The following is a 14,599-nucleotide window of genomic DNA, read 5'->3' as shown; positions in this document are numbered from 1 at the left end:
GTCAGTAAATGCTTTATGTAGTATGCGTGATATATTGATCAGAGCAGTTTGCATTATTAATAATAAACACTCACGCTGAAAATGACGTCAGCGTCCTCTTACCGTTCGCCGATGAGACTGGAGGAAAAAGATCCCACTTATTTGACGTGATCTACTCTATCCATTTCCGGTTTGTATAATCATAATAAACGCCCAAATCATATCGATTATTGAGTTATGGCAGTGATCCATATACACGACGTGTGTCTAGAGTCCCGCAACAATATGCGAGTGCCGGACACATTTGCCCGGTGCACCGAGATCAGAAGAGATCCATTTCCGGTTGTAACTCGCCGATCATCCACCAGGCGGCAGTATTGAAGCGTTGCAGAGTTGTGCAGGCTCCCACTGCATCAGACCACGCTCCGTGAGGGCATTCTGAATACCATGGCGAAAAAATTAAATAGGATCTCAATAACGTCGTACGCCGTGGAATGGTAGAATTAGCATGACCTTGAAACACGTTGTACGACGTTTATGGATCCAGGAAGGCTCCGGGAGCCAGCTGGACCCTGTCTGATATTGCAACGCCTCATTACCGCCGCCTGGTGGATTTCGGGCGAGTTACACTCCACTCTAAACCGGAAGTGGCGCTCTGTGCATCGGGGAAAAAGCTCCACCGGAGATGTCTTGTAACGTGGATCAATATACACACCTCGAGTGCATGGGATCGCTTTCGAGACGCAAGAATCAATATGCTTTCGGCGTTTATTGAGTCATACAAACGGAAAATGGATCTAGCAGATCAACATCAAATGATTGGATTTCGGCCACAGGTAAGAGGAATCTAACGTTATTTCCAGCTCGATTGTCCATTTATTTCATTGCAATCTATCCGATCGACGTATGGCGTCGTACTAAAGAAAGCCGTTAGTGACAATCAAGGAATCATTAACGACCCCCCCACCCTTTTCCTTCACGCATGATTGAGCATAATGTATAGCGATGATATGCATTTGAATTTTTAATATAGCGTGTATAGGAACGAAACGCCAATCGATTATGTGTAATACTCGTCGGGGCCTATAACACGCGTTCTAGGAATTACTGCTATACAGTCAAAAAAGACACTTATATTCTTGACGGTACTAACACGACAATGTATGAATGGAAAAATATAACGTTCCCACATCCTGAACGATAGATACCCGATGTTGAATGGGCCATAGTAATGTCCATATAGCTATAATATTTCAAAAATTATAGCCCTGCAAAGAAGGTGAGCCACTCCATAGGGTTACAGCAGAGAGTGGTATAAGATGGGCATACTGCATGGCGCAGAATGTGTTAACGTTAGCTTAATTAACGTGCATGACACATACCTGTGTAACGTTAAGTAACTTGTGTTCCGCTGGGAAAGCAACACTGCATACACTTTGTTTAATCCAAACGTCCATTCGGAAATGTTGTATTATGAAATCAGTATGAGACTCTGTGCTTATTTATCGTTTCAATTTGGAAAGTTGATGCTCACATGGCTATTTTGTTTAGCCTGTCATTCAGCCAAAAATATTTCAGGGTGATGATCAGGGCCAATCAGAGGCAGATAGGGGATGGTCTTTGCAGAATGCACGTGTTAGGAGGGCCAATCAAAGGCAGAGATTATTTTTTTTTATTTCTTGAGAACGCACATGGCCATGGGGCGGGGGGGGGGGGGGGAGAAGAGCTACACACACACACAAATACACACAGACAGACAGGCAGACCTGGGAGCTGGGAGCACCAGTGCGACAAGGGAAAACATTAAGTTGCACTGAACTGATATGCGGTTGCACAGTGCGCCTAAAATGGTCGCACTCTGGAGCCTTGTCAGGACTTCCGGTCTGGTCTTCTGAAGCCAATCTCCTGTGTTTTTATCTTAACACATTGTGCGCCAAGAACGGCGTAAATCGTTATTGCCCGCCATGCGTTGAACGCCAACAACGGCGTATCACGTGTTTGGGATCAATATTTAATTTTTTCGCCATGGCATTCATAATTCATCCAGCTTCCCTCCGGATCGCAGCCGGACCCTGTTCTGATATTGCAACGCCTCAATACCGCCGCCTGGTGGATGGTTGGGCGAGTTACACTCACGCCAAACCGGAAGTGGCGATCGGTGCATCGAGGAAATTCCTCCGCCAGAGATATATTGTGGCGTGGATCAATATACACACTCTAGTGCATTTTGATCACTTTCGAAACGAAATAATCGATATGATTTCGGCGTTTATTGTGTCATACAAACCAGAAATGGATCTAGCAGATCGACGTCAAATAATTGGGATATTTTTCCTCCAGTCTCATCGGCGAACGGTAAGAGGAAACTAACGTTACTTTCAGCTTGATTGTCCATTTCTTTGTTTGCAATCAGTCTGATCAATATATAAATTTAAAAAAATATATATCTAACCCTAACTAACCTTACTGTCATGCACTTGTCCTAATAAACTAACCTACACTGTAACACGCAACACTTTGATGAACATTGTTACTCAGCTGATAGAGTTGTATCCTTCCTGATGACTTGTCGTACAGAACTTGTAAGTCGCTTTGGATAAAAGCTTCAGCTAAATGACTAAATGTAAATGTATATCAACCCATACTAAATAAAGCCGTTACTGACGATCAAGGAATTATAAACGCCCCCCCCCCCCCCGCCTTTCCTTCACGCATGATTAACCATAATGTATACCGATCATATACATTTGAATTTTTTAATATAGCGTGTATAGGAAAGAAACGCCAATCGATAATCTATCTGCTTCAGGGCCTATAACTAGCGTTTTTGGAATTACAGCAGAAAAGCTTAAAAACACTTATATTCTCGACGGTATTAACACAACAATGTATGAATGAAAAAATATAACGTTCCCACATCCGGAATGATAGATACCCGATGTTGAATGGGCCATAGTAATGCAGATATAGCTATAATATTTAAAAAGTTATAGCCCTGCAAAGAAGGTAAACATCTCCATAGGCTTACAGCGGTGGCAGAGAGGGCATAATGATGGGCACAATGCATGGCGCCCAATGTGTTAATACATTTGTAACTATCAATTATTGACGAGCAAATTATTCCTCCGGTACATCCAGGACAGTATACTTATTAAATTTCACTATAATAATAATAATAATAACTTTGTTTTGCATAGCGCCTTTCATAAAACCCAAGGTCACTTAGGGTTTTATGAAAAACAACAATAACAAACGTGGTAGACAGACACACAACATTGAATGTAGGAAGTTAGGGGTCAAAAGCCATGTTGAAGGTGAGTTTTGAGGAGTTTTTTTTTAAGGAGTCCAGAATTGGGGCATTGCGGAGTTCCAGAGGGTGGGAGGTGCCACGCTGAAAGCTCCGTCCCCAAAAAGATCTGCATTCTGGTTCGGGGAATGGAGAGCTGACCAGTGTCCGAGGATCGCAGGGGCCAACTATTCCATTGCTGGAAGTGAGTGAGTGACATCGAACGCGGGGGCAGCGATTCTTAATCCAGTCACCCAATGTTTTCAAACGTACAAGTGGTCTATATATCCGGTTCAGTCAGACCCGAGGACTCACCCTTGGCTGCGATGGCTCCCTCGAAGAAGCCCTTGGACACTGTGAGCAGAGGCCAGTTGGTGTCCAGGGGGTTGATGGGTGGAGGGGGCTGCAGCAGCTGGGCATTGGGATCCACCTCTGGTACCTACGAGACACAACACCAGCGGTTACACACGCATGTGTTGAGATTCATCCACAAATCTTCACGATAGTCTAGATTTTAGCCTCTCTTAAGCCTTTTAATTGTGTGCGTCTTGTTTTTGTCGGGAACATACGGTTATCCTATAACCATAGTTATATGAGTATAGCAAGCGCTCTGCTCTCTAGTGGAACTATCCCTTTATCCAATCGAACAATGAATAATTTTTCTCCACATGTACACACCCATCCGCCTGGCCACACCCACATCCGCTCCTCTACATAAGCGGGGTCGTGGCCACACTAACAGCTCCTTCCCAAGTCTTTCACCACCGAAGGCGAAGACCACGGGGTCCTCAGTGAGTCAGAGCAGAGCGCTCGCTATACTCATATAACTATGGTTATAAGATAACCGTATGTTATATTATCGTATAGCTTACGCTCTACTCTCTAGTGGAACACAGGAGCTGAGGAGAGCGGAAGCTTGACAGATGTACCCGCTGAGGCAACCCACAACCATCAGAACCGGGGAGGACCCGAGCCCCCGGACCCCCCTAGAGGGGGACGGGAGGGAATCGGATCCAACTGTGCGAACAGGGTTTAGCACCTCAAACGCACAGGGTGAGCAGACCGTGGGACTTACCTTCACACAGAAGGACCCGCGACCACTCAGGCGCGCATCCCACATGCCACCAGGGAACGAACGGGAAGCAAAACACCCCCGTCACAGCCCCCAACATCACGGGGTCAAAGGTCAAGAACCCAACCCAGTGGCAAGGCCGTAGCAGCGGAGGAGGACCCAGCCCCAGGAACAGCCTGAGGGCCAGGACCCCGCGAAAAAGGGGCCCCGGTGAGGTCAACGATGCCGTAGCATCGGGACCCCACCAGACGGTCACTGATGACACCACCCCCGACATTGCCAGCGTATCGGACAGGGCCTAAATCAAGAGTAGGCCCTTCCCCCCTTTTGCACGCCACCCTGAAGCACTCTAGCTTACTGCACCTGGTATTCCCAGGGGGTCCCCCATCCAAGAACTAACCAGGGCCGAACCTGCTTAGTTTCCGAGATCAGACGGTTGGCATGGCCGTAAGCCCCAAGAGGCTACCCCCCCACAATACTGTGGGGCCAGACGGCGCGCCGGGGAGACAACCCCCAAGGGGGTTGATCCCTCAATCCAGGCAACAGGCCAGAACTCAACCTGTGCCTGGAACACTGCGGACTAGACAGGCGCCAAAGGGTCTACTGTAAGAACAGTACCCGGCGGAAGGGGTGTTCGGTATGCTGTGCATGTGCTGTCATGACCTCAACAAACCCGACCCCTCCAGCGGGGTCGAGGTTCAAAGGAGAGGCAGACACAATTGGCAGACGTCATGAAAGATGCAGGGGCACTCTCGGGCAGACGGGGTCAAGCCCGGCCTCAACCCCGGCCTCAACCCGAGAGTCGACTATGCTACCAACACACCGGAGAACCAACCACCTCCCTATGTTTAGTTTAACAGGAGGCGGTTGTTCCCTTAACCCACCAAGAAAAACCTAGAAACAAAGTGTTTCAGTTTTCAAAGGGTTAACCCAGGCCAACAGGTCGACAAGAACGAGTCCGGACCTGGACCTGGGCCTGGCGGACCGGGACCTACACAGGGATGCCTAGAGGGGTTGACAGCAACCACCTCGACAGCCCCCTCCCATCCCTGCCCAGCAGGGGGAGGGAGGAGTGAAACAATGGAGAAGGACCAGGCCCCCTAACACAGCGCAAGGTACAACACAGTATGGACCAGGGTTAGAAATTAAGGGGGGCTTGGGGCAAAATGCCCTCGAAAATTTATCAAATGCCCTCTTAAGGGGGGCAAGAAAAGCCCCCACCACTTTGCACAGATGTTTAGCCCTTAGTATGCACTAGGGATGGGCATTTCAAAGAAAAATCCAGATCGATTGATCGCATGCTATACTCGAGTGATCGTGTATTACTCGAAAAGGCAAAAAAACTTAAAAAAATACAATATATAAATTATATTTGATTTTTTTTTGATTTTATTATTCTTTTTTTTTTACTTATTTTTGTTCATTCACGTATGTATATATGTTTAAGCAAACCAACAAACAGTTATAATCTTACACATACATGTGAAAAAATATGTAAAAAAAGAAAGAAACGTATATTTTTTTTCCATAAAAATTTATAATTTCGATAATATTTTTTTAGATTTTTCTCATAGACGAGTAACGATTACTCACGCCCATCCCTAGTATGAACACGCACAGTATAATATGCATGTAATTAGGGATGTCCCGATCCGATCACGTGATCGGGCCGATCACGTGATTTTCCGAAGATCGGGATAGGCAAAAAATTCAATAAAGAAATCTGGATTTTTTTTTTTTTTTAACAAACATGACCATGTTCACGTCTTAAACTCATACTGAGGCCTTAGTTTCGGTTTTAAATTGCATATCATCATTCATTTATTTATTGTCACACAGAGCAGAAGAATTTTGCAAAACAAACCAATAGTATCCAGCTGCAGAACGGCAGACCAGCCACACTGACCCAAAAAAAAAGAAAAAAAAAAACGTTATCCCAATTTCTCACATTACATTCACCCTGAATGTTGACGTTATCCAGGTGAAAAGTTAACTTCATTCAAGCGAGGCATTGTAATCCTTGACATAAATCATTTGATGTATAATTAAATCAAAGGAAATGCGTTTGGGTCTGAGAGTGTGGCTGGTCTGCCGTTCTGCAGCTGGATACTATTGGTTTGTTTTGGCAAAATTCTTCTGCTCTGTGACAATAAATAAATGAATGATGATATGCAATTTAAAACCAAAACTAAGGCCTCAGTATGAGTTTTAAGACGTGAACATGGTCATGTTTGTTGAATAAAAAAGTTGAAAAAAAAGTTGAAAAATAAAAAAAATATTTTTTAATTCTTTTTGATCGGATCGGGAAAGATTGGTATCGGTAGATACTCAAAATCACATGATCGGGATCGGATCGGGAGCAAAAAAACGTGATCGGGACATCCCTACATGTAATAAATAGTTTGTTAATAAACTCCGTTACTTGAACAATTTTCACTGTGCTCCTAAATTTCTTTGTGTGCTCCTAAATTTTTATTTAGATTTTATTTTTTAAAATTTTATTTAGGAGCACATGTGCTCCTTGGGAAAAAGGTTAGCGTAGAGCCCTATATATGGAGACATTAACATTACGTTATCAAACATAGGGACGAAGACTGTAAAAAAAGGTGTCGACAATGTTTTATAATCCTTATGTTAATTTATCATAAAAATTCAGTGCCCCCGAAATACAAAATTAAGCCCCCGAAAATCAATTAAGGGGGGCAAAAAAAGTAATATGATATCAATATCAATATCATCATCATCACGGGATGATATTGACGGTGGTGGAACCAGTGGTTTCACAGGCACAGGCCGCGTCAGTGTTTTGTTTTGCATTCCTTGTAAGAACAGAGATAACGGAGCGGTACAGAGCGAGGTGACCTCTTTAATGCAACAGTGAATGAAACGCTTAATGGTGTGAAAGGTTATTAACGCAGTTGTCATGACAACGCGGCACATGACAACCAGAAAGGGGTGGGCCGTCATTACTACGACGAAGATCTATAAGTCGAACGGTGTTTCCGGGTGTAAGGCAGACTAAAATCTGGCTGAGACTAAGAGGGAAGAAACCAGGAGAGACTCTCTCTCTCCTCTTATCACAGAGGGGGGGGGGGGGGGGGGGGGAGAATGCCACATCATCATTAGCTTCGGCTACCACGAGGATGGGCTTGGCTAACGAACAGGCCTGACTACTGTTGGACTGAGAGACAGAGGGACAATAGACTGGACTGAAAGATCATTATAGACTGAACACACCGAAAGATCATTAGAATAGACTCTTCAAGGACAATACAATCTGTTAACATCTGAGCTGAGGTTTCTGTTTATAGCAATAAAACAACGCTTTTCCTCATAAGGTATTTCACGGTGTCGGAGTGTCGAATTCTTACGGAGGTGGAGAATTATTATGGTTTGCGGATTGTACTAACGGGGTGAGATAAGGATCTTATCAGCCAGTATCTGAGACGTCAGGACCATTAAAATGACACAACGCAGAGGAATTGGATGGAGAGCCAAACAAACGAAGACGTGATACTGGCCAGTTTGATCAGGATCTAACAATATGACACACACATCCACGACATCAATCCCCGCGAAGCCCGGACCGACCCGGCATTTCCCCCCCGGAAAAGCACAAAGTCCTTCGTGGTACCAGAACAGCAGATCTGCTCCCCGGCGGACAACGGGTTAGCTGACCTGGTCCGGCGTGACCAGAACCAGTCCTGCGTCCTAGTCACGCCGCCATCCCCAGTCCTAAGAGGGGGGTAGGTACGCGTGTCGATCTAAAACATCACAGAGGGCGCCACCAAGATGGACAGAACGTGAATGCGCTGCTTCTGGCGGCCCACCTCATGGGTGTGAGACCCCTCCGCCAATGTAATGATCTACTCCGTCATCTCCCCCCGGAGATGCACGCGAGTCATCGAGTCTAACCTAGTGCACTGGCGCTCGGTAGAGATAAAAAATCTCCTTCCTAGTCGCCTGCATAAAAAACGCCGTTTCTATGAATTGGGCAACCAAGGCGCACCGGCCCATAACGTGGTTCCACATTGGAAGCACCCAGGGCCAGCGCTATATGCACGTCAAGAACCCGAAACATCAATGGTGAATTCTAATAAGAAACACCAGACAACGTCCCCTCCATGCTGTCTGGGACGAGCAGCAGGAAGCCGGTCAATAAGACACAGACATATGACGCGACTGAGGGCAACCCCGTCAATTCTGCTCCTCACATAGGAGGGGAAGACAGAAGTTCCCCCAGAGAGACCTCCATGAGAGTACAATTGAAAAAGATACATGCAATAATAATTGGGCCAAGTGACCAACAGCCCAATACACACTGTAATAGAGAGCAGAGCAGACAACTAACAGTTTTCGAATGCATCGCATCATCCAGCGGCACGGTGGTGTAGTGGTTAACACCGTCGCCTCACAGCAAGAAGGTCCAGGGTTCGATTCCCACTTGGGGACCAGGTTTCCATGATGCCAGGTGGAGTATCTCCCAGGCCTTTCTGTGTGGAGTTTGCATGTTCTCCCCGTGCTCGCAAGGGTTTCCCCCCCGATAAGATAAAGCCAATGGAAAAACATGCACAACAGATCGCTAACACTGTGCGTCCTTGACGAAGACGGACAGGAGCACTTGGATTGGACCCCGGGGCGCGGCTCACGTTGACGCCCTATCTGCTCCCGGCTGCCCATGGGGGGAAGAACAACGGGATGGGAAAAGTGCAGAGAGACATTTCATCTGCGACTCAGTGCATGTGTGTGTGTGTTCCTGTGGGTCGCCCATACCGCGCGTGTGTGTTAAAACTGCATGACAAATAAAGACTTCTAGTCCAACAAAATCCAACTTTGACAAAGACAGCGGTCTGCAGCACAGAGCCTGTAACCTCACGGATGCAGTAACCTCACGGATACCCAGTGACGTATCCCATGGCCGGGGGGAAATCCTGTGACCCACCCATCCTAACATGGAGTGGAACCAGGGAACCCCCCCCCCCCTTCCCCCTCCCTGTGACGCGCTGCCCCTCAGCCGACAGGGAGAACTGACAGGCAGGAGGTCCCACCTGCCGGCCAATCAGTAAAGGGGGGGGGGGGATTTGATCAGCCCACCCCTCATGACCCCTCACCCCTGATACAATGCAACGACAAAGCAGAGCCATGACACCAGTACAAGAGCTACACATGTAACTTCTGTAGGCCAACACCTAACCCAGTTGTGGATTCAAAGCCACGTTTACTTAAACGTGAATACGATACACAAAACCCTATATCACAATAAAAAAGGGCAAAAGTTCACTCTCACTACTGCAAGAGGAACGCCGTTTTTTATGATGAGAGAAGACATAAGTCCTCGATCAAGTGCTGGTCACAGGCCTTGCTAAGTCTACATGACAGCGACCAAACAATTTTCAGAGAAATTGCCTCTCTCTAAGCAAGAGCAAAACCCCAGCAGAAGCTGAGGGATTTACACCGTATCCCCAAAAATAGTGAAACAACACACATTTTGTAAACAAAATCATATTTGAGGGGAGGGGGGGGGGGGGGCCAGGGGCAAACCGGGGAATAATTTCACCCACCCCTCACCACCTTACCCCTGATATGACGCCAAATGTGTAGAGTAAAAGCTTTACATAATGCTTGTTTGAAACAGGTTTCCCACAGCTCTGCTTATGTGTGAAAAAAACTTGCCACTTGTTATTTTCATCATTACCCTCAAGTAAAGAATAACAAGCTAAGAGAGGGACTCAGCCCTCGATCATATGCCACTATGCACAGCATTGTAGGGTAACCCAGCCAGTTGTGGGCTCAGCCACGTTGTCTAAACGTTACATGAAGACACACAACTTCTCCTCATACAACAAAAACCCAGTTCATTTTTACTCACGTAAAAAACAACGCTGTTCCTAGGTAGAGAGAAAGACATAAGCCTTGGCCAACGCTAACCCAAGCTATACAAAGCGACCAAGACAATTTTCACACAGCACACGTCGTATCTCCAAATGTAGTGAAGTAACATATGTTTTGTTATACAAAAACATCGTTATTAACAAAAAACATTCGGGAGGGGAAGGAAGGAAGAGTGGGGTAATGTCCAATGGACACCTTACCTGCACCAACGAACGCAGGACGAAAGGCCGCAACACAGGTTGGTCCACCACGTTGACGAAGGCCTCTCGCTGGCCAGGCCAGAATAAGCAATGGCCGGAGCTTTGCTCCGGCATGACGCCTCCCTCCTGCAGCCGGTCATGGCGCAGGCCCGACGACATCTTCTGCCAAAGATGACGTCGTAGTCAGAGTGCCAGAACCTGCTATTCTCATGGCTACGCCAATGGTTGTAGCACAAGCTAAAACAGCTAACTGATAGCATCAAGCTAACGTTCCCAGCCGAGCGCAGCTGGCAGCTAACGTCGTAGCTAAACAGCTAACTGGCTAAGAGTTAGCTCATACCGGCTATCGCTAGCCACTAGCTAACGCAGAAGCAAGCTAAGCGGCTACTACTGAAAACTGTACAATGTGAGAAAAGCAATACAGGCCAACACTTCAGACAGCCGCTGTCTTTTCCTCTTCTTATCCGAAGAAAAAAGGGAAAAAGGCAACACACGCCCCTCTCCAGAACGGTGTTTACCAGACACAGCGGTGTCGGCAGCAAGCCCCTCGTTGTAGGCGGGCTGTAGCCGACCTGAACTTGGAGATATTCTCATAACGAACACCAAGCACACCTGCCTCGTACCGGGTGTTTTTCATCTTGAAAAGCGGGGCCAGCACGGCGACAGAGGGTATCCGTTTGTCCAGAGACCCAGGGAATTGAACCGCAGATTCGGAATCACGGTCCCAGGAAAACAAAGCTACGACTTCACTTGAGGAGGAGCTAATGTTATCGTGGGGCATCAGACTAGAACCCCCTCCACGCCGCTAAGGGGCAGCGAAAAGGATCCTAGCCTGGAGCCGACCTTCGTAAGCTGTGCAGTTGTCCCCCCACAACTGACACACCGGCGCCCGCGTCACACAAAACATCACCCGCCCAGAGAGACCGTCTGCCCTCACACGGCCGATCGCCTCCCAAGCAAAGTGTCCAGCTGCAGAGCCGGAGGCAATAGACCACTACACTTCCGCGTTACATTGAAATCGGGGAGGAGATTGCGGGGGGAGCATATGAATGAATGTGGACGAGAGCCGTGATGCAAGTGGTTGCCGATACGGCTGTGGGGGTGCTAGAGACATGATCGAATAGACGTTTATGCGCCTCACTCTCCTGAACACGGCGTGACCCATTCCTAATCGATCAGAACTAAATCGGCAGAGAAAAAGCCCATTTTAAAGCACATATTCCGCATGGACATGCGCAGATTGCCCATGGAGTCTGGACGACGCGAGATGACGTGAGACGCGAGATGACCCACAGCCGTATCGGCAACCACTTACATCACGGCTCTCGTCCACATTCATTCATATGCTCCCCCCGCTATCTCCTCCCCGATTTCAGAATCCCGGAAGTGTTGCGGTGGTGTTGCTCAGCGACGCGGGCCCCTAATAAGTGCCGGTGGAGGTCAGAATGATCATCATCTTCTAGACACTCCGTGGCGAAGACATTATCGCTGTATTTCCTCGAAAAATAGTGAGAGAGAAAACAAAGATATAATGTCAACGCAGCTCCTTTTCTCCAATAACGTAACTCATCATTACCAATAACTATTTCGGCACTAAACTAAAGTGGTGTATACAGGCACTTTATGGTGGTGAAAATAGGGAAGGGGCTGTTAGTGTGGCCACGACCCCGCTTATGTAGAGGAGCGGATGTGGGTGTGGCCAGGCGGATGGGTGTGTACATGTGGAGAAAAATTATTCATTGTTAGATTGGATAAAGGGATAGTTCCACTAGAGCAGGGCTATTCAACTAAATTGTTCAGGGGGCCACAGAAACCCAAGGGGCCAGGGGCCGGATTGCCACGGCGCCTCCCTGTGCTATGAATATATGTACACTTGACACAACACGCAACCACATTTTCACAACTTTTATTTAACTACATTGCAAAAGTAGTATACTTTTCAAAAAAAGTGCTTCATTTATGTGCCACATCTGCAACATCTCCTGCAGAAAGTGCTTCATTTATGACTGTGCAACAACTGCAACATCTCCTCTTCAACATTTCAATATAAAAATAAAATAAAAAACAAACAAGTGCATGATGTGCATCTGAACATTCTAACATCAACACTTGAACAAAAAAACACATTTATAGTGCAGCTGAGCTTATGAAAAAGTGCTTCATGTCTGTGCAACAACAGCAAATCACAGCATCTTATTAGCACTTATTGTCCACTCTTAACTCTCAAACATCAGGGGGGTGGGGGGCAGACAGGCCTAGCCTACATACACACATCTAATGAGAGCGATTGCACTTCTTTGACTGGGCAATGGCAGAGAAAGAGGGTTCATAGGAAGTGAGGGCTACCCGCAAACAGTGATGCAAATGCTCATTTGTCAAGGAGGCACGTTGCTTGTTTTAATGGCATTCATGTGAGAGAAACTGGATTCACAGGTGTATGTTGAGCCAAACATTGTTAGCACAGATATTGCCAGCGTTTTTATTTTGGGGAATGTCTTGACATGAATACACTTTATCCAAAATGTTGTGGTGGATTCATTCTCAAGTGCCTGCTTCAGAGCAGATGATGCTTGCATGTCAATTATTTCAAGTTGCAGGAGACCTTCATCAATGTGAAGTGATGCAAGGAACTCTTGTCCTTTTGTGGAAATAGCAGCTACATTGGCAAATGGGTTGCTCACAAAATGCATCAATTCTCTAGACATGTCAAATTCATCAAATCGACTTGCAAAGTGTTCCCTCAATTTATCAATGAAATCTGTCATTAATTGAGTGACTTTTGGCTCAATTGTGCGTGTTAACGTTGACATGAAAAGAAAAAAGTAAAAAAATTTAAATAATTTTTTTTTTTTTTTTTTTATTATCATGTAATCTTTGGCGGGCCGGTCAGAATCATCCCGCGGGCCGGATCTGGCCCGCGGGCCGCCAGTTGAATAGCCCTGCACTAGAGTGTAAGCTATAAGATAATATAACTTGTTTTATGTATTTGTTGCGTTTGTTTGGTGGATCAGGCCGCTCTTGTAAATGAGACTGTGTCTCAATGAGAGGTTTACCTGTATACATAAAAGGTTTTAAATGAAATACCGTGACAGTGGTTCTTAAAACGGGAGGGGCCCCCAGGGGCTGGTGAAGCGCTTCCAGGAGATTTTTATTTATTTATGGGAAATAGCAAGACAAAATAATCCAAAGGATGACATGAAAAGTGCAAACACTTAATTCCATCATGGTCCCGAGATGCCAAGTGAGGAGAAGCAACATGTGACTGTTTAGTCATTCACACTAAAGGTCAGTGGTGGAAAGTAACTAAGTACTTTTACTCAAGTAAAATTTCGAGCTACTTGTACTTTATGCAAGTATTTTCATTTTAGGGAACTTTATACTTTTACTCCACTACATTTATCTGAACCCATCAGTTACTAGTTACTTTGAAGAAAAAGATTTTGCATAGAAAACATAGCAAAGATGTATGAATATTATATACTTTCACATTTGAAGCCTGTCGACTTCAAGAGGACGTAATCAGAGCAGCATAACTGGACCACATACCACTTTAACATAACTTTTAGAGGTCAATGGATCGAGGTTTGGTAGCCCAACGCATAATCTATTTGAAGGTATTTTGACATGAAAAGGTTTGGGACCCGCTGTGATAACGGCCAATTCTCTGAGACCGACGACTTGAGGAGGGTTTCCTCTACATACCGTCTCCTTCTCGAGGTCAAAGGTCTCCTTCAGGGCCTCGGCCTCCTCATCCATCCCGTGGGTGGCGGCCGTCAGGTAGGCCAGAGACTCTGGACACAACACACATCAGAACTTAGTTTATTATTGTTTATTAAAAATGGTCCCCATTAGCTGATGCCAATGGCACCAGCTAGTCTTCCTGGGGTCCGAAGTCCCACATATCAATATATATACACATACAAATATACATACTAGGGGTGTAACGGTACACAAAAACCATGGTATGGTACGTACCTCAGTTTTGAAGTCACGGTTCGGTACGGGTTTTCGGTACAGTGGGGTAAAGTTTGGCTTTCCATGTTCCACTCAGGGGTGATGTAGTGTGCAGTAACTAATTGTACTTGTAGGGCTGTCAACGAATATTCTATATTGAAATTAATAAATCGATGGTAATTTTTTTATTATAATAATTAGATTAGAAAAAAACAG

The 14,599-nt window shown here is 46.0% G+C and overlaps 1 protein-coding gene across 1 annotated transcript in view; it reads right to left on the bottom strand.

Moving 5' to 3' along the window:
• The window catches only part of copa (COPI coat complex subunit alpha), a 151,578-nt gene that overhangs the window by 43,121 nt on the left and 93,858 nt on the right, over positions 1-14,599 (bottom strand). Inside the window, exons 20-21 of the mRNA XM_084327315.1 lie at positions 14,132-14,220; positions 3,581-3,704 (exon numbers count right to left, since the gene is read on the bottom strand). Coding sequence (XP_084183441.1) covers positions 3,581-3,704; positions 14,132-14,220 — 213 coding nt within the window. The remainder of the gene's footprint in view (positions 1-3,580; positions 3,705-14,131; positions 14,221-14,599) is intronic.

This window comes from Notolepis coatsorum, assembly GCF_963971535.1.
Source record: "Notolepis coatsorum genome assembly, chromosome: 13".
NCBI classification, from domain to species: domain Eukaryota; kingdom Metazoa; phylum Chordata; class Actinopteri; order Aulopiformes; family Paralepididae; genus Notolepis; species Notolepis coatsorum.
The sequence above is the reverse complement of the archived record's forward strand: the minus strand, read 5'-3'. Positions and strand labels throughout refer to the sequence as shown.